Source organism: Asterias amurensis, chromosome 21 (assembly GCF_032118995.1).
Source record: "Asterias amurensis chromosome 21, ASM3211899v1".
Classification (NCBI taxonomy): domain Eukaryota; kingdom Metazoa; phylum Echinodermata; class Asteroidea; order Forcipulatida; family Asteriidae; genus Asterias; species Asterias amurensis.
In genome coordinates this window covers 15,028,432-15,049,122 of record NC_092668.1, presented here as the reverse complement: position 1 = coordinate 15,049,122, position 20,691 = coordinate 15,028,432, and the positions used below count along the sequence as shown (strand labels likewise).

At 41.3% G+C, this 20,691-nt stretch overlaps 1 protein-coding gene across 2 annotated transcripts; it reads right to left on the bottom strand.

The window, feature by feature from the left end:
• Positions 1-396: 396 nt before the first annotated feature.
• Positions 397-20,602, bottom strand: LOC139953056 (uncharacterized). Of its 2 annotated transcripts, none has more exons than XM_071952457.1 (26): positions 20,457-20,602; positions 19,956-20,102; positions 19,468-19,737; positions 17,960-19,097; positions 14,616-17,648; positions 13,869-14,176; positions 12,339-13,623; positions 11,880-11,977; positions 11,269-11,407; positions 10,879-11,117; positions 10,342-10,530; positions 9,824-9,923; positions 9,581-9,727; positions 8,871-8,985; positions 8,523-8,625; positions 8,243-8,378; positions 7,776-7,944; positions 7,280-7,357; positions 6,386-6,599; positions 3,898-4,083; positions 3,641-3,769; positions 3,131-3,342; positions 2,674-2,802; positions 2,436-2,545; positions 1,734-1,961; positions 397-1,462 (listed from the first exon to the last, which is right to left on the bottom strand). In XM_071952457.1, the coding sequence occupies exons 1-26, from the start codon at positions 20,484-20,486 to the stop codon at positions 1,191-1,193; spliced, it is 9,204 nt and encodes a 3,067-aa protein (XP_071808558.1). In that variant the 5' UTR covers positions 20,487-20,602; the 3' UTR covers positions 397-1,190. The 2 variants fall into 2 exon arrangements, with proteins under 2 accessions (XP_071808558.1, XP_071808559.1); XM_071952458.1 differs by having other exon boundaries at positions 11,880-11,974.
• Positions 20,603-20,691: the final 89 nt, after the last annotated feature.

Here is a 20,691-nt window from a genome sequence, read left to right as displayed (position 1 = left end):
CTGTGGAAATTGTTTTTTGGGCTGTGAGAAACTTATGGGGCGAGTGGGGGGGGGGGGGGGGGGGTGATAGAGGCAAGCTTAAATTTAAGGTGCCAAATATTTATTGTTGATGCAAATTTGTACAGCTAAAAGAATCTTTTTCTCAAGCTGGGGGTATTGCAATGGTTTGGTGATACGGGTAGGTGCCGTTGCATGCAGGAGCATAGGGGCAAAGAGAGTAACTGGGGGGGGGGGGGATTTTGAGAAACCTTATTATTGATTCTTGTGGCCTGTTAACCTTGGACTAGCCCATTATAAAAGTCAATAAATTGTTTTAGACAACCCAGAGCACTGGCCTTGCAAATTTTAATATCTTTCAAGTTTAACAATAAACTGTAAATTCTATACATCAAGGTGTAACTTAAATATTTAATCCGTGAATAATTATGCATTAATTATAAAACATGAAAGTATACAATAACAACCCCCCCCCAAAAAAAAAAAAAAACCTGGTGGGATTCGAACATGTCCGGTACAAGAGGCCAATTAGAATCAAATTACTAGTGGATGTGCTCCAAACAATGTTGTTGATGATATAAATTTGGATACCAATCTGCTTTTTGCGGACGTTGTGGGTTTCCACCCAGCTGTGTTTTACTTATCCCGGCATTGACTATTGCTTATCACACATCAGTTAACAGTAAAACTAGAAACAATATTTGTGATCCTCAGTTCACATATAAATGTAACCACAAACGTTCCCCCAAAATGCGAAGAAATATATACAAAATGAAATGCAATGGAAAACACTTAGTATGCAATTATACTTTAATCACTCGTAGCAGTGTCCGTTGCTAACAACAGGATCCCAGCTGGCCTCTTGTTACTAGGCAATTAGTTTGATGGTCTAACGGTTAAGATATCTTCTCTACAATGAAGAGCCTTGGCTTCAAATCCCAAAACAGTAACCTAGGGTTTTCCCCACAGGGCATGAACAGAAAAAGAATTATCATTACTAACCTCTTGGTTAGAGTTTTAATATGTCTTCATATCAGCGGCCCAATAAGGGCTAAGGTTTTGTGTTTTTCCCCTCATATTATATCCCTCAAAAACAATTTTCATTCCTAAAACTTTTTGAAAACTGCAGAACTCTTAAAAATGAATAACTAGCTATTTTGAATATTTAACCAATGTCATGAATTATTCAGATGCTATTCTAAGATGTCCTCCAACCCTCCAATGTCAAAACATGGAGGATGTTCCTTCATGAAGCTATCCTCAGACTCGGACTCTTCCACTCCTGAGAGGGGGGAGTAGCTTGGGCTGATGTTGCACAATGCACTCACACCAACTTGTGACTCCTCAAGTTTGCTGTCCTTTAGAACGGAATCCTCCACTTCATAAAACGGAAAGAAGCTTGGGCTTTCATTGTGAAGGGATGACTCCATCGGCAGGTGGGGTAGCTCCGATGTTTCAAGAAGGCCTAGAAGACAAAGTAAACATTTAATTTTCAAAGCGCTTATATTATATGACAAATCAAATCCCTGAATAAAATTAAAAAATCAGAAAACAATCTGCTGATCAGCAACACAGAGATTGAGTCTTGCTGGCTTGATTTCTCGGCCACGACACCCACTTTTGAGCTATCCTGCTTACAGACATACAGACAGACAGCAGGAAAACAAATAAGCAAATATACATAAACCTCATTGGTAGATGGGGAGGGAATAATCAGAATTTGTCTTTACACTTACACTTGTTACTGAATGTTTGTCCTTGAGGGTCTTTGCTGATCATCCCTGCTGTTTGGCAACTAGTCTCCTTCTCAACTTCTTCAAGTTCTGTTGATGTTTCTTGACTAGCCTTACTTCTCTGTCCTCGTTTCTGGCGCTTAGTCTCCTCCCCCAGCTTTTGTAGTTCTTCAAGCTTCGGTGTCCACTCCTTGACAAAACCTTTTGATGTTTGAATGCCATTTTCTGCATCTAATATTATATACAACAAATAATAGTTACACCATCTATAATAAAACTTGTAGAGGAATGGACTCAATATTTTTTATAGAAGTTCGGGTGCTCCACTACAGGAGGGTCTTACCTCCTCCGGCTGCAACCCCCATTTGTACTTAATTTAAATTTATAACAGTATTTATATACTTGAAATCATCATTGTTGTATTTTTTGTTGTACAAATGGAAATAAAACAAACAAACAAACAAACAAACAAACAAACAAACTCAGATGGATTATACACAAAAACATTTCAGAAAAACATTCTGTATATTGCATTAGGGATTATGTGTGAGAAGTGAAATGGTCTTCAAAAGCTATCTTCTCGACTTTGACAGTGTCTCAGAATGAAATATTTCCGTGAGAATTGGTACATTTAATATTAGTGTGATTTCAGATTGAACAACTTATTTCATTTTAAAAAGCCTGTTAATTTTGTTACTGATTTACCTTTACACAGATTGATGACTTGGCTCCACAGGTTGTTAGCCAACAACATCCGAAGATTTCCAACAATAAACAGGTGGTTTTTAGATCTCGTCAGAGCCACATTGGTCCTCCTTTTATGAAAAAACGATGAAAGTATGATAGGGTATGAAAAAGATAGTGCTCTTTGGTATTCAGAGGGTTAACATCATCACAAACAAAGAAATTCATAAATATTATTATTTACAAAGTGGTTCCTTACTTATCTGAGTCTGCAAAACCCATATAGTCAGTCCGGACACAAGACAAGATGATGACACTTTTCTCTCCTCCCTGAAACGCATCCACTGTAGAGATCTGGATTGCTTTGATACCTTTCTGATTAGCAAGCCTAAAGAAGATTGGGTTTAGGAAGAGAAGCTTTCATTATAGCTCCAATAAGATATATGAATAATTAATTGATGTGTTTCTCTTAAAGATCTGAAACACAGGTAATTCTTAGCTCAATGATCGTCTAAGCTTCGCAAAAAACTTAGGATAGTACATCTCTTAAAATTTAATGTGTGTTACTTTGACCATGCGCTTCTTGATAACATGCACAAGTACATATAAGATATAAGAAAACGCAAAACATTGCACCATTGCAGTTAGGTTGGTGATTAATGCTAGCACCAAGTGAGTGTATTGCACAATTTGTCTGCTATAATATACTTTCTTACTTGCTGTCCTGTAGCATCATGCTAATCTTCATTGTCTGGGCTTTATACAGCGTTATAACTCCAACATCTCCAGCTTCAACTCCCAATGACATCAATACATCAATCAAGTAGATAACAAAGGAAGCCTCTTCTTCATTGTAGAAACTCCCATCTTTAGCACAGCATTCCTTACCACTAGGAACGCTGAAGAAACACAGAGTGGGCAAAGATGGCTGTGGAAGAATCAAGCAAAACATCAAGGGTGTTTAAAAATCAGCCACAAAAAGGCGCACACTCATGTGAAAAATAACCCAGAGGAGCTGAAGGTATTAATTGACATTACATTAAACATTGAAGATTATATGATGCTAGGAAACATGCACCAGGCAAGGTGTTTTGTTTCAGGTTCAATATGGGCCTCAGGTCATTTTGACAAGACTCCTTATTACAAAGTTTGAACACTTCCCCAAGTTGCATCAATTTCTCAAAGGTTGAGACCTTAAACAAACAGCTAAACATCATCTTACTTACAGTCAGTGGAGGTCTATCTTCAGCTACAACTCCATCTTCAAGTTGTTGATTGTAGAACAAACAATTGGCAATAGCGCTGATCCTTGGATGGCATCTATACTGGGTCCGCAACAGTATTGGTTCATAGCCCTACAAGCAATAAATCAATGAGTCAATCAATCTATTAATCAATCAATCAATCAATCACTAAACAATTCAATACATTTAATGCAGACTGAAAAGAGAGCAGTGATAGAAAATATTAATTTGACTCTTGCCTGGTGGATAAGTCTGTTGAACAGCGTCTGCTCCAATCCGTAGCTATGAGCATTCTCCGACCCTTGAATCGTTGGGTCTAACTGCTTAGGATCTCCTACTAGGACTAACTTCTCACATTGGAATCTAGCAATGGGAAGCATAGATGAAGGTTCTGTCATCTGACTGCATTCATCTAGAAGGATGACCTAATGGAGAGAAAGATAAATACTCAGAGATATAGATATTTGAAAGTGTGACATCAAGATTTACTGGTTGGCTATCTTACAACTGAACTATCTATCGTCATTAAGGGGTATCAGTCAGAAGCCAATCAATCGTTTAGGGGTATCAGTCAGAAGCCATTCAATCTTACACTAGGAGCTAGTGAGCCTGGCTGCTAGATTAGAATGCACTAGGAGAGGGCTACTGCCACCAGGGGCACGTTGCCACCTACTCCTTGGGCTGAAATCAGGTTACCCCCTTCACAGTCTGTAAGGATGTAGGCTAGGGTTTCATACACTAGGAGCCTGGCTGCTAGATTAGAATGCACTAGGAGAGGGCTACTGTCACCAGGGGCACGTTGCCACCTACTCCTAGGGCTGAAACCAGGTTACCCCCTTCACAGTCTGTAAGGATGTAGGCTAGGGTTTCATACACTAGGAGCCTGGCTGCTAGATTAGAATGCACTAGGAGAGGGCTACTGTCACCAGGGGCACGTTGCCACCTACTCCTAGGGCTGAAACCAGGTTACCCCCTTCACAGTCTGTAAGGATGTAGGCTAGGGTTTCATACACTAGGAGCCTGGCTGCTAGAGCAGAATGCACTAGGAGAGGGCTACTGTCACCAGGGGCACGTTGCCAACTCCTCGGGCTGAAACCAGGTTATCCCCTTCACAGTCTGTAAGGATGTAGGCTAGGGTTTCATACACTAGGAGCCTGGCTGCTAGATTAGAATGCACTAGGAGAGGGCTACTGTCACCAGGGGCACGTTGCCACCTACTCCTAGGGCTGAAACCAGGTTACCCCCTTCACAGTCTGTAAGGATGTAGGCTAGGGTTTCATACACTAGGAGCCTGGCTGCTAGATTAGAATGCACTAGGAGAGGGCTACTGTCACCAGGGGCACGTTGCCACCTACTCCTAGGGCTGAAACCAGGTTACCCCCTTCACAGTCTGTAAGGATGTAGGCTAGGGTTTCATCCACTAGGAGCCTGGCTGCTAGATTAGAATGCACTAGGAAAGGGCTACTGTCACCAGGGGCACGTTGCCACCTACTCCTCGGGCTGAAACCAGGTTATCCCCTTCACAGTCTGTAAGGATGTAGGCTAGGGTTTCATACACTAGGAGCCTGGCTGCTAGATTAGAATGCACTAGGAGAGGGCTACTGTCACCAGGGGCACGTTGCCACCTACTCCTAGGGCTGAAACCAGGTTACCCCCTTCACAGTCTGTAAGGATGTAGGCTAGGGTTTCATACACTAGGAGCCTGGCTGCTAGATTAGAATGCACTAGGAGAGGGCTACTGTCACCAGGGGCACGTTGCCACCTACTCCTAGGGCTGAAACCAGGTTACCCCCTTCACAGTCTGTAAGGATGTAGGCTAGGGTTTCATACACTAGGAGCCTGGCTGCTAGATTAGAATGCACTAGGAGAGGGCTACTGTCACCAGGGGCACGTTGCCACCTACTCCTCGGGCTGAAACCAGGTTATCCCCTTCACAGTCTGTAAGGATGTAGGCTAGGGTTTCATACACTAGGAGCCTGGCTGCTAGATTAGAATGCACTAGGAGAGGGCTACTGTCACCAGGGGCACGTTGCCACCTACTCCTAGGGCTGAAACCAGGTTACCCCCTTCACAGTCTGTAAGGATGTAGGCTAGGGTATCATCCACTAGGAGCCACCTACTCCTGGGCCTGAAACCAGGTTACCCCCTTCACAGTCTGTAAGGATGTAGGCTAGGGTTTCATACACTAGGAGCCTGGCTGCTAGATTAGAATGCACTAGGAGAGGGCTACTGTCACCAGGGGCACGTTGCCACCTACTCCTAGGGCTGAAACCAGGTTACCCCCTTCACAGTCTGTAAGGATGTAGGCTAGGGTATCATCCACTAGGAGCCACCTACTCCTGGGCCTGAAACCAGGTTACCCCCTTCACAGTCTGTAAGGATGTAGGCTAGGGTTTCATACACTAGGAGCCTGGCTGCTAGATTAGAATGCACTAGGAGAGGGCTACTGTCACCAGGGGCACGTTGCCACCTACTCCTAGGGCTGAAACCAGGTTACCCCCTTCACAGTCTGTAAGGATGTAGGCTAGGGTTTCATAAACTAGGAGCCTGGCTGCTAGAGCAGAATGTATTACCCTCCCAACTTTTATGAAGCGATAATGGTTAGTGCTTTGCTAACGAGCACATGTGTCACGACAGGAATTCAAACCCACACCGACAACATAGATCTAGACCGCTCGGCCATGACACACCACAAAGGTTAGTTATGCCCTAATACCAATCACTTACAGGGAAGATGAGCTTGCTCATGCAAGGAAATGTACAAGCAGCACATGTAACTCCAACCACCTTGACGCTGCTTAGTAAGTCTCGATTCTGTCCGAGTCGTTGTCTCTCTAGACTCCTTCGTATCTGGCTTTTCTCAGTTGGAGTCAAGTCAGTCTTCAGCATCTCATACAGGTCTTTAATCTCCTGGCTGTCTTTCTTATCTGAGGCATGAACACTGATCAGAACCAAGAAAATGAAAGAAATATTAGAAAGGATGGGAAGGGGGGGGGGGACATATCTGATATTCCGACAAAATCAAATAAGAATAAGGGGCGAATTCAAAATTAAACAATCGGTAACACGGGGTAAATCTTCATTTTCCCCCGGGGTTTTACAAGGCAAAAGGAAGTCGGACCATAATGAGCTCATTATCTACAGGTCAATGAACATTGCTCTTGGGGCCACAGAGAGCCAAGTTTACTTCATTGATATCGCCGCCGGCCGCCCCGCGGTTTGGCAGAGGCTCGGTTAATCCGTAATTGATACTGTTCAACAATAGACCAGTGGAGTTTGCGGTCCATTGGTTTCTTTAGAACCATTGAGTACCTGAATGGATCAGAAGAACATTTATTGGAGCAGCCAGGCATCTGTCACTAATCCGATAATCCCTTGCTGACGTAATCCCAAGCACAAGTCTTGCCTTTTGTTAAATTGCTCTTTGTATCCGTGGTCACCCAACCACGACCAAGTTGACCCAGCATGTGCAGACGGATATTCATGACTCTATTGTTCGTATGCAAGACTGTAAATACCCTGTATTACCTCGGGGGATTCTGAAAAAGACCCCGAGTTACCGCTTGTTTAATTTTGAATTCGTCCCTAAGCCATGAACGAATGAATAAATGATATGCTTACCTGTAAGGGAGAACTGGCTTAGCAATCTTCCTAAGACTTCCAACTCGAATGAAATCCTCAAAGCCAAGACCTAAAAGTCTGAAAAAGAATCAAGACAAAATCACAAGACATTTATTGGGCTATACCATGAGTAGATGGGGAGTAGTTTAGAGAAGGATGGATTGGTAGCCAGCCTACCAGTATTGGGAATGGCTACCAATGTTAGGAATGGCTACTAGCAAGACAACAAACTTATGTAGTTACAATGTGAACTCACTAATTATGAAGATCCTATCATTAACAATCATCCAGAGAAGTGAAAATTGAACATCCTACAAATCACCATTGCTTATTTCAATTGCTGCAAGTGTAACAAGCTTGCATTAAACATGCACAAAAACCATAACAAAACATGAAATGTTATCCCTGTGTTTACTGAAAAACCTGTGGATAGAATTACTTTTATCTTCCAAAATCAATTGTGTACTTTCCCTCGGACCACAATAAAGCTACCTACACTAATAGGATCCTGTCTACAGCTACATTTGTGGTGGATGCTATGAGGAGTTTCCATGGTGATCGCTGAGATACTGCTTCTGGGTTCTGCTCCTCACTAAGCTTGAAGAGTTTGACAAGAAACAAGACAATAACAGCAAGAAGAAAGCTCTTACCGGCACCAAAGACACCTAGAGTTAGAAATCAAAGTATGTATCAAACTTCACTAGAGCTCATTTTCAAAGAGCTCCATAGCCAAGTCTTACAACTAGGAATCTTGCAAGGGAGCATTTCAAAAGTCAGAAAACACATGAGGTGCAAAAGCACGTTCCTAAGGTAAGGCCTACCCCTGCAATCCAGTGCCTAGTCACAACAATCTGCTTACCCTCGACATTGTGTCGAACTATTGGTACATTCCTACAACAAACAATTAAATTTAAAAAAGAGTTTAGATTCTAAAGCTTAAAGTCAAACAGTTGCAGTTCTTACCATGGATAAGAGTAACAGGTTCAGGGTTGGGGTTGTCGTTACTAGTCTGTTGAAACATCTTTGCTACTCTTCTTAAAGCCTTTGCTTGGTCAGTGTTCAGTTTGTATGTCTCAATCATAAGTGTAGCAATGTGATCCTGAAACAAGATACAAAGATTAAAAGCATGAGTATTAAGTCCAACAAATCTAACGCATCAGACTCGGTTCTTTATCAATTGCGACTAGAGCAGTAGCCAAAGCTGTGTTTCCAATAAAGATCTATGGTCATTAAGTATACTTACAATTTCTTGTGGAGGGTAGTTCAGGAATTTAGACTGACTCTGAGCTTGAGCTGGTGACTTGAATGTCGACAGTCTTGATTGAGTGATAGGTTGATTGTCCGACCTTAATATCAATTACACCAAACAGAACAAAGTAAGATCTGAAGCTTTGATCAGTATGTAAAAGACTTCTCAAAGATAACTTGCGGATTAACATGGCCACAGTGGATTTTCAAACCTGCAAGATTAGATATCCCCAAGAAGCCTCATAACTTTGAGGGGATACTCGATGCCACAGACTAGCCACCCAAACCCTGTGGATTTGCTGACACAAAGTCAATTAAAATGATGAAGAGAGATCAAACTTACCTATTGATGAGAGACTGTAGTATCGGCACTGATGTAGAATTGACATGTTCCTGTAGATTACTCAAACATACCAGCTCTGAACTCGCATTACAGGCAAGGATGGCATGTACAGTACCTGAAAATAATCATCAACTTAGTCAATATAGTCATTGAATCTGAGCTCCAAATCCAACTGTATAAGGTCGAGTCCGAGTCAAGGTTTGAGTCATTGGTCATCATGGATCAAGACTGACTCGGTTTAGAGTCATGCCATTTACCACCTTGTGTATGGATTCTAGCCCCGACCTGATTGAAGGGGTTTCCCAAATCCAACTGTATAAGGTCGAGTCCGAGTCAAGGTTTGAGTCATTGGGCATCATGGATCAAGGCTGACTCGGTTTAGAGTCATGCCATTTACCACCTTGTGTATGGATTCTAGCCCCGACCTGATTGAAGGGGTTTCCCAAATCCAACTGTATAAGGTCGAGTCCGTGTCAAGGTTTGAGTCATTGGGCATCATGGATCAAGGCTGACTCGGTTTAGAGTCATGCCATTTACCACCTTGTGTATGGATTCTAGCCCCGACCTGATTGAAGGGGTTTCCCCCATACAGGTTTTACTCCCACATATAAAACTAAACATTGCTTTAGCCTCTCCCATACATCCAGTTATTGGCACTAGAGCACTTAATTCTCTTAAGGTATCACAAACAAGTTGAAAACAATATTTACATGGTGACGGCCAATTGGAAGTAGAATAACACGCTAGTGGCTCTATCTCAACATCATTATTAGACGACGGACCATGGTAGACACTCTTGGCAAGAAAAGTTGACCTGGGGTCAAAGGTTAGGTCCTTGGAAATTACCCAGATGTCATCTACAGTTCAACAAATAAAATGAAAGTCAGTAAAATATGAGGATATATGATGATATAGAAATAAAAGGCCATAGAATATAGAAGGTAAGACGTTACCTTTGCCATAGGAAGTTGATGCTTCTTTCCTTGATAGATTCAAGTACAGCTTCTTCTTTGTGCTTTCCATCATTTGTTGTTTGCGTTTCATTGCCCATGCCTGGAATAACAGAAATTAGCAAGTCATCAAATATCATCATGAACATTTACTTTCAATTCTATTTCCCACCTTTAACTTTGATGGATTCAGTTCTACAGTCATACAAACACTTAAATGTAAAATGTAGGACTGTTGAGTAACTGACTCAATGCCAAAGTTGATGGACTCTATAACCAGTGGTCATTGGGCATTTTAACACAGTTTTACACAGACATTCTATGAAGAGTACAGCCTTTAAATGTCACTGTCACATAATGTCCTTGTGGTGCTGTGATTGTATTTTGACAACTTTTAGGGCAAATGTCCCTCCATGGTCTGCTGCAGAGAGCTCACTGTAGTGTGACCCACCAGTAATGAACTGAAAAATGGAGTCTAAAACAAATTTGACAAACAAAATTATAGAAATAAAGGAACTTACTGGTGCGCCAGGCAACATGGAGTTATATGAACAAGCTCTCCGGAATTCACAACCGTAGTACAGGCGAACATTTTGGCTCTTGAAGAACGTCATGGCTGCATTGGGCTCCATTAGGGATATCTTGGTGTTACTTGATCCCTTAGCATCACTGGATGAGCCCGATTTAAACTGATCTGCCCACAGGAAAAACTGCATCAAGACGATGAAAAGAGCAAGGGGATCAGGGTTTCAGACGGAAAGGATTAGTTACAATTTATTGTTAATTGGGAGACAACCAATATAGGGCTAGATAGCCGTTGGTAGGGGGCTCTCGCTAATCCATCAGTTTAAAGACCAGCTCCAGTAAATTTGCCCTTGTTCAACCACAAATGATTGTTCAACTACAAATTAAAGAAGAATTTTACAACGATGACATCATAAACACATAAGGGAAAGAAGTAACATGGTTTTCTAAAATCCTGTTTGTAGAATGGGGCTAAACAGTGATGGAGCTTGAATATAAGATGTAGCATTTGGAATGTTATTTTATGAACACACCTTGCATTGGTTGGAACGAGGCGCACTACAAGCATAGAAGAATCTGCCTTTGTTCTTGCCTTCCTTCTTAACACACACCATCTTAGCAGCATTGCCATGGTTACACTGAGGAGCGTGGCTGGCTTGAGGGTTATCAATGGAGGCTAGCGGCGTTGAGGAGTCAAGGCATTGGGTATCAACTTTATTTCTGGCTGTGTGGAAGCGTTGACCAAGGTTGAACAAGATGAGATTAAGATGCTCTGTAGTCAAATAATCATCAGAATAAAATTACCGTCAACCCTTAAACACACTAGCTGATTAAAATCCTATACTGCATATTACATATTCTGCAATTTGGGTTTTCATGGCACATAGTTTAAACTGTTTAATAAAAAAGTGCTGTCAGTTTACCTTTGAGAGCTGATGTGAAGACTTGTTTATAAGAAGCTACTGATGGGAAGGAAGGAAGGATTTGGACTTGACGTTTGAGGGAGGCAACACCCTGAACTTCACCTGCTGAGGGAAAGAACAATTCCCCACAGACGCTTCTCTGAAAATCAAACAAAAACATCCAAAGAATGCTTTCAATATACTCTTCAACTGGTTGTGGACTTTTCTCGTAGTCAAATGCGGGAGTGAGGGGACAAGTTTAACAGCTGCTTGGAAAAGTTTAACGATTCTGCTTGATTGCCTCATCTGGTAACTGATCAAACCGTATGTTTTCTGTTTGTTCTGGTTCTGTTCCTGATTTTCCATGAAGTGGTTTATAAGAGTCAATTCTCTGTACTGGTTATGAAAGTTTTGACCTTTTGCAAATCCCAAAAAATTATCATTGCGCTTTACACACAAAACTATGGCAACATGCAATGTGATGTCATATGAATAACTATATTTATACAGTCAACCCTCCTACTGTCTGACCATTCAATCATCCACTGTGGTTTAGAAAGATAGATGCACGAATGCCAGCCTGCGATATGTCATTTAATGATTGAATCTATCGGTATTATCTCTGTTCTCACCCCTGATGAAAGTAAACTCTGTCCAGCTATTGATAAAGTAGGATTCTTGAAGCCCTTGTATTGTTGCCTCGCTAAAAACTGTGAAGACAAGCCCTCTGCTGAAATCATCAAGAAAACATTAGAAGTGTGAACAATCTATGACCACATCAGTCCGATAAAAACAACAGTTTATAAAGGTTAATATTGCAATACTCCTCGAAAAGGGTGTAAGGCTCTATGCCCTTTTTTCTCAGGACACAAAAACAAATAACAAGATTCGATTCAAATCTATGTTTTTAACCTAGTATTTGGTTCTCACTTTCCTAACTGGTAAACTAATCAAAAGACAGCCAGGTTTTCATATGAATGCAAATAAAGACGTAAAGTCTTGTAACAGCCTGAGCACAGAAAAACTCCAGTATATCATGGTATATGTGACATGATACATTAATATCAGATGGCACATCTAAAGGACATCACCTGTACAGTCTGGGTAATCATAAGTGTCGCTTGGTGTACTGGATGGGCTGATGGTACCCTGCTGGTCCAACCAGCTACTATTGTTGCCTGTAGATACATCTCTCCCTGCCTTAATGCTGAGATTCTGATTGTAAGATGCTTCGTTCTGATGAGGAGTGCTCATCTCTTGTCTCAATTTGAAGAGACTCCGAGTGAAGTCAGAGATGCTATCATCTTCTACAAAGATCTTTGGTGTATTGAACTGATTTTTGGCTTTGCATGGTCTCCACTTTGAGGGACTTTGACGAATCTTAGGGCTGTAAGTATATTGTCTCCATTTACAGGGACTTGTAGAAACATCCGGGTTGTAAGCATCTTGAAGTGAAGATGACAAATTGCTGTGTATATTGGATTGATTTAGGCCTCCATCTTGTCTCAATTTACAGGGACTTCCAGAAAAGTCTGCAGAAGTAGCATCTTGAATTGATGATTGCAAGAAGATGTTCTGCAACTCAGATTGACATTCGAAATTGTCTTGCCTCCCTTTAGATGGACTTTGCCAAACCTTCAGCCTGTTGGTGTCTTCATAAGTAGATCCCAAGATGTTCCGCAATTGAGTTTGGACATCATCCCGTCTCCAATTAGGGGAATATGGAGGTACCAGGCCAGTAACATCTTGCTGTCTACAGATATCTTCCATCAACTGCTTGTCATAGGTTTGGTTGTATCCATTGTGATCCTGTCTCCAGATACAGGGGCGTGAGATGGTAGATTCATTGTGGGCTATATCTTCCATTAACTGCTTGTCATAGCTTTGGTTGTATCTGTAGTGGAGTTGTCCTGGTGCAACAGTCTTGTCAGTTAGTGTAGAGATGAATGGAAAGGATTCAGTTGTTGCAGTATAACTAGTATACAATATATCGGATGTTAAAGTTGAATCAAAAATGACCTCATATCCAAACATATCTACTGCCTCTTTCTCTGTGGTGTATGAAGAAAGATTAATTTCAGATCGTGAATGAAGAGTGTCCGATTCTTTTTCTTTGAAGAATGTCTCCCAATGTGGAAGATGCTCTGATGCTTCTTTCCATTGCTCATCTTTAGCTCCATCCTCATCACACGGCCATGTTGGTACTTTAGGTCTTGCCTGGATGGGAGTGGAGTATCCTCCATCTTGGGAAGCGACAGGGAATTGTTGTCGTCTTGCACTGGCTTGGTATAGGGTTGCAGCTGGAGGCCTTCTGCGTACCGTTCCACTCGACACAGGGTCATTCCAGTAATTCTCTCTCTTTCTCTTTTTAGGTTTCTGCAGGGAGATAAGCATCTATGGTTTAATGATCAATTTTAGTCTAGAAATACAAACAAATGTAGAGAATGATTCATTTTAAAACCAAATATTGGATGTACACATGAGTGAGTTGTTAGAATATAATCATGAGATGAAACCTGGACTATTCCATTTTACATCTGCTCAGGAGTCGGACAGCACCGAGTTTACAGTGCATATCGCACATCGGTGTAAAGGTAAAAAACCCAAACTAATAGAATCACCTTGTCACTGAGTCTTGGGATGCATCCTTCAGCAGACACATCCTCCTCATTAAAAGGACCCCTCCTCAGCTGAGATGGATGAGGCAACGACGGATGCGGTAACGATGGATGAAGTAACGATGAGTAAGGATCGATGCATCCTTCGGGAGACATATCCTCATCATTAGAAGGTCCCCTCTTCAGCTGAGATGGATGATATAACGCTGGATGAGGTAACGATGGGTCAGGCAACGATGAGTAAGGAACGATGTATCCTTCTGGAGATGTTGTCTGCTCCCTGAGAGGTACTCTCGCTACAGATTCATCATCTGATGGGTAAAATTGAGTCGCATGTATAAATATTTTCCTGTATGTTTACAGTGTGTAAACAATAATATAAGCAAATGGCGCGTTATCATACCGCACCACACCGGCACCTTCAAATGGCTCATACGAATGTTACAAATATTCACCAGCATCACAAAATACCATCTCAAAATACAACCTTGCCCGAAAGTCTTAATGTACAACATAGACTTAATGCATTATTGATAATCAGAAAGTTGTACAAACTATTAACAACGCTGTCTGTATTATCATGACAATTTTGTGAGGTTACGGATTTTAAAGTTGGGATTTTGTAATACCAAAAAATAATTACAAAGAATTCTTTTAGGAGATTGAACTATTCCCACCTCCTTTTGATATCACATGAATGGTAACATTTGTACTTAACTTATTTTACATGATAGCTTCTAATTTACTCACCTCTTATGAGCATTGGCTGACTGGATTGTGGATATCTGTCAATCATCTGATGGTCTCTTGGGATCATCCAGCGATCAAGGCAACTCTCTGATTCACATCGGCTTGAAGATTCTTGATCTATCATCTCTGAGACTGCTGTGTGATCTTCATTGATGATTTCATCTAAGAGTACTTCTGCCTCTTGATGAATGGAATGAAGGAATGAGGAGCAAGGTCTGGAGGCAGACGGGAACCAAGGACTCGAGGCAGAATCTCTCTTGTTTGGTGACATTGGCAGCCACTGAGGATTTACAGAAATCCCAGCATCGTTGTACCAGTCATGGTTGGGCATCGCTGGAGATAAAGTTACTGCTTTTTGAGTTTGGAAGTTTTCAAACAGACTCCCTGAGCATCTGCCATCAGAATTTTGTTGAAAATGATTCTGATTGCCATGTGAGAAACGTTGACCAGTTTCAAAAAACTGTCGTGAAGTTGATTCACAGAAGTCCTCTTCTGTATTTTGAGTCTTGATTCTCAGCATAGGCTTTTGTTCATCTTCATTTAGATCAATATTTTCTGAGTATTTTACTGCTGTTCCTTGATTGAAATAATCCATCTTTGTTTTATGCGACACCATTTCTGTCTTACTCCTCCTTGCCACTCCTCTCAACTTAACTGGATCAAAGAAAGAAACATCCTGAGACCGCTTAGAATTGGGAGAGCAGATTGGAGGAATGACATCAATAGTATGGCTTCCCATCTGAACTTCAGGAACAAGCAACATTTCACCACTTATGTTTTCGCTCATCCTCTTCAGAATATTTGAGTGAAAGAATCCTTTTATGTCTCTTCGCTGTGGAGTCTTACGCTGGACGTATTTATCTTGAGACACTGTCAGATGATCAGCATTGGATCGGTCTTGTTCAACAGGCACACATTGTTCTGTTGGACTACTACTTCTCTCTGCCCAGGTCTGTTGGTTCTTAGACTCAGCTTCTAACTGTGGACTTACTCTGCTTTGTTGATGATGTAATCCATAGCTCGATACCTCATTCTCTTGTCTGTTCTCTACAAGTAGGTTCATCCTTGGCACAACTTCTTGTTTACCTTGATCCCAACTTCCAGTTCTAGGCAGCGTAATGGTCAATTGAGGCACGACACAATCGCTAGTCTCTCCTAGTTCTTGACTTGACGTACAATCCATGTTTCTCAGCCACTCCTCAACGGGATACTGGGAGAGGGTTTTCCCGTCTTCAGTAACCATCTTGATGCTTTTATCTTCACGGTAATGAGGGAACTCAGAAGTGGGAACCTGGGATTGGTATTGGATGATTTTAAGATCACCATCTCTGTCTATAATTTCAGCAGGAGCCTCGTTGCTACAGTTAGGCTTGGGTGACGCTCTGGCATTCTCTGAAGTTAAAGGTAAAGACAATAGAGCCTCTTCACCTGTATCTGGCATCTTATTCTGTATCACAGAATCTTCAGTAGTTGCATCTTGTGAAGAAACAGGTGGGTGACGCTTTTGCTCATTTTCTTGAGAGTGGTTTCTTGACTTCCATGATGATTCAAAGCCTGTTGTTAACTCGTCAGTGCATTCGGCACACATGTCATGTAGTGTGTTACTCAACTCAACTCCACAAAGGGTGCAGACTATTTTAGAGTCTGTTATCTCAGCAATGGTTGTGTCTGAAGTTTCGGAATCTGTACTTGGGATGTCAATAACCAGTTCACTTGGGTCATTCTCAGTGTTCTCACAATTATCCTGGCTAGCTGGGTTATCACCATCATCATGATTAGTAGCATCCTGCTTGTTACTACTCTGATCACCATGGTTTCCCTCATCAAGACTGTTACTAGCAGCATGGTTACTACAATCTTGGTTTATCTCATCACTATGGTTGCCATTATCCAAAGGGTTGTTCTCACCATGGTTGTTACTTTCCTCGCTGTCACCCTGGTTACAATCACCCTGGTTACTACAATCTTGATTTATCTTATTACCATGGTTGCCAACATCTTGACTGTTACCATCACCATTGTTTACATCACCATGGTTACTACAATCCTGTTTTGTCTCATCACCATGGTTACTACAATCCTGGTTTATCTCATCACCATGGTTATTACAATCTTGTTTTATCTCATCACTATGGTTGCTATCATCCTGACTAATACTATCACCATGGTTGGTACTATCCTCACCACTGTCACCCTGGTTACTGTCACCCTGGTTTAACACGCTACCATCTTGGTTACAATGAACATGGTTTATCTCATCGTTACAGCTACTGGCATCATCAACATGCGCCCTAATATGGATCCTTTTAGTTTGGTTCTTATCCTGGTTCCCATTATTCTGGTTCTGGTTTTCCTGATTTTCAGTTCCGTCGTCATTCATAACATCAATCTGGTTCTCAGTTTGGTTTCCATAATCCCGATTCTTCTTATCTACATCAATATTGCTAATCTGGTGTTCATCACCCTGATTCCTAGTCTGGTCCCCAGTCTGGCTCCTACTATCCTGGTTCTTCCCATCTTCATCCATATATTCACACTGATTCCTAGTCTGGTCCCCAGTCTGGTTCCTACTATCCTGGTTCTTCCCATCTTCATCCATATCTTCACACTGATTCCTAGTCTGGTCCCCAGTATGGCTCCTACTATCCTGGTTCTTCCCATCTTCATCCATATCTTCACACTGATTCCTAGTCTGGTCCCCAGTATGGCTCCTACTATCCTGGTTCTTCCCATCTTCATCCATATCTTCACACTGATTCCTAGTCTGGTCCCCAGTCTGGCTCCTACTATCCTGGTTCATCCTATCTACATCCATATCATCATTCTGATCCCTAGTCTGGTTCCTACCACCTTGGTTCCTCAGACCTATGGTAACAACAGCATCCAGGTGGTTTATTTCTTCCTGGCTTTTATCCTCTTGGTTTCTTATGTCTGATTTTTTGTGAAAGTTCTGTAAGTCCTCATTCTGTGCTCGGTTCTCCTCGGCCAAAATCTTCTGAAGACTTGAACCATTGTGTTGCTCAACCTCATGTACTGTCAAAGAAAGTTAAGTTTCTGTTTCTATACATATGTAGGTCAGTAATGTTAAAAAACATTATTTATAAACCGACTTAATGTATCTAACTACCAAGTAAATATTATCCCCGCCCCCTAATGAGTTTTCCTAGGCATAATTGCTAACTGTTCGGAACTCTATTTTGGAAACTGTAAAGAAAATGAAGGAAACCCTGGCAATCAAGCTGAATAAAAGAACTGTTTCAAAGAAATTAAATCGACTTGTTTTTGGTTGAATTAGTGCTAAATATCCTTCTGTTTTTAAATGTAATCGTAGGGCTTATGCTTACGTTTTTCCGTTGATCCAACAAGGACTGATTTGTTGGACTCCACAAGCTTTGATGGCTTATGCAAGATGTTAGGAATTGCTTCACTGCCTTGCACTGTTTCATGACTGCATCTGCCAAGCATCTCATGTGTTCTCCTTGATGAGTTAACATCAGGGTCAGCAGGTAATGGATTGATACATGAAACAGCAGTAGATACATCTACCTGTCCCAAAAGCTCCATAACATCAATGTCTTCAATGAAGGGTTGTTCGACAGGCGTTACAAAGGGTGACTCTGAGACTGTTTCATGACACTGTGTTTTAAGATCTGCTCTGCCTGCATGAGGCAATGTTTCACTCACTTTAGGCGTCCATTTTGAGTCTAACTGTTTGATTGGGGGCTTGAACTTTCCACTTCCTTTTCCGAGAAGTGCTAGAATCTGTGAGGTGCTCCTCTTTCCCACTGATGATGATAGAGATGGTTTAATGATAGCTGGTGTGTTGTGGGATTGATCAGAGTTATGGACAGGGGACAAGGAAGTTTCTTCAGGGGACAATAAAAGAAAATCTTTACTTTCAATCTGATGCTGTCTATAAAGCTGTTCATTGATCACTAATCCCTCCTGTGTATCTGCACTTTCAATTTTATCATCCACAATATTTCGCTTGTGGATTGAATTTACAGTGTTCTTCTTCTCTGGTATTCTCTCTGCCACTGCAAAAGTTCCCCGGCCATTATAAGAGCTGGGAGCATCTACACGTACACCAACATCTCCTAAGCGGTCATTGTTGGATGTGTCCACATTATAACACGCTGGGGGACTGTCCTCCATTGTTAATGGTAATATGTAGCTATGGTTCTCATTAGTTTGATACATGTATGGTTGCGATTGATCATTTAGACTCATGGATGGGGCGTTTGATACTTGCTTCATCTCCTGACTTCCATTGACAGCATCTTCCAGGTCCCTGCCGTTATTCAAACCTTCGGTATCATTAGAGAAGGGGCTACTGAAGAGGGGGACTCTCTTTCCTCCAAGACGGGGGATGTTTTCCATTCCTGGTTTTCCTCCGAGGGAGATAGAACTAGGCAGTCCTGTTTGAACATCGTCATTTGCTGGTGCAAGTTTTTGGACGACTTGCCTTGGAACTGTAAAACCCTGTTAGTATGAGAATTATTGGTAACTTTTATTATTAAAGTACACAAAAAAAAAAACTTGAAAGCACAATAAGTTGCTTAAAAGCAACTCTAAATGCAGATTTTGGAGGCACCATTACTGTCCCATTGAAAACATTTCATTGCACTGGTTTTCAACCACCACAGAATGCCTAGCTTACCGCATCCTGTAGTGTAATGCAAAGTGATTCTTGGCCCATATAAGCCTACATGAAGATAGAATTCCATGGTAAGCAGCGCTGTACAATTGGGCCCATCTAGAACAAGACAGTCCAAAACAAATACCAAAGACAAACACCAAAATGATTTTGTCACTTCATCCATCAAGATATTTTCAATCCTGTCCAACTTACAGTTCTTTTCCTTTTTAAAGGAACTCTTATTCGATGTTGGAAGTCTGGTTTTGCCAGCTGCTGCTGCTGTTGTTGTTGTTGTTGTTGTTGTTGTTGTTGTTGTTGTTGCTGGTGCTGCTGCTGGTGCTGCTGTTGTTGAAGCTGCTGCTGTTGTTGGCTTCGCTGAACCCCTTCACTGCCCCCATTTTCCTTACTACCAGACGCCGATGGTTTCTCTTCTTCTATAGTGATTAAATATCTCTCACTCTCAAGTTCCTCACTGATGGCTACCTACAACAAAATTGAAAAAAAAAAATCAACTTGACCCATAAACCCTTCGTTAAGGCAAAATTAGGTGTTTTATGATTGACAGTGATTGACAGTCTCATGATTGACAGTCTCATGATAAAAACAAGGGGAAAATCTGCTGAAATGTTACTTGCCTGAACTAATATCAATACTACATTTATGTACCTTTAATTCTTGATTTTAATCATTCAATGCCATACCTGTTTTGGTTTCACAAACACAGCATCTAATTTACACCCTTTGTCATCATAGAGGACTGCTCTAGAAGCTTGAACTTGATGGCTCACTTTAAGAATGCCGTCCTGCCATCTTTTACTTTTCTTTGTCTTCTGGTGTGTGTACAACACCTGGTTGAGGAGGGTAGAAAATCTTAAGTTTAGTCATCATACTGTATTGGACACACAAATCAAACTTTTAAATCAGGGAGAAAATTCGCTGCTGATTCTTCTTTTTGTTAATTTTGCAAGAAATCTAATAAATTTTATCATATTTAACATTGTTCATGTTTGATCTTTTGTTTTATACTATTTATGAAGATAAATAACACCACCAGCTTTTTTACTTTTGTACAAAAACGATACCGATGCCGATACGGATCATTTCATAGCATTTCATACGGGCATGATGATGATGATGATGACGGGAGAAACGCCACCACCACACACTGACTTTTGTGTTAAATTTTAACACTACACACTTACAATGAACTCTCTTTGATTGTCGCTCGCCATTATTATCCAGTGAAGAAGTCAACAATAAAAGTGTCACCACAGACTTCTGAAATTCTTGTTTTGCCTTTTCTTTGGAACGAACAAAATAAATCTCTGTTCAAGCGTCGCGCCATCTTGTCTACTCTTTTTACTCTCTTGAAGCAGTGCATTGTGGGATCCGTCCCTACGACTTTTTTTTTTTTTATCCCGACCTTAGAAATGTCCC

What these genes read in the sequence shown, in the direction of transcription:
- LOC139953056 (XM_071952457.1), bottom strand. Translation starts at nt 20,486, where the DNA reads ATGGCGAGCGACAATCAAAGAGAGTTCATT. An exon ending in ACAATCAAAGAGAGTTCATT is followed by an intron (nt 20,103 to 20,456) that starts GTAAGTGTGTAG and finishes CTCCTCAACCAG; the next exon opens with GTGTTGTACACACACCAGAA. An exon ending in TCAACAGACTTATCCACCAG is followed by an intron (nt 3,770 to 3,897) that starts GCAAGAGTCAAA and finishes TATTGCTTGTAG; the next exon opens with GGCTATGAACCAATACTGTT.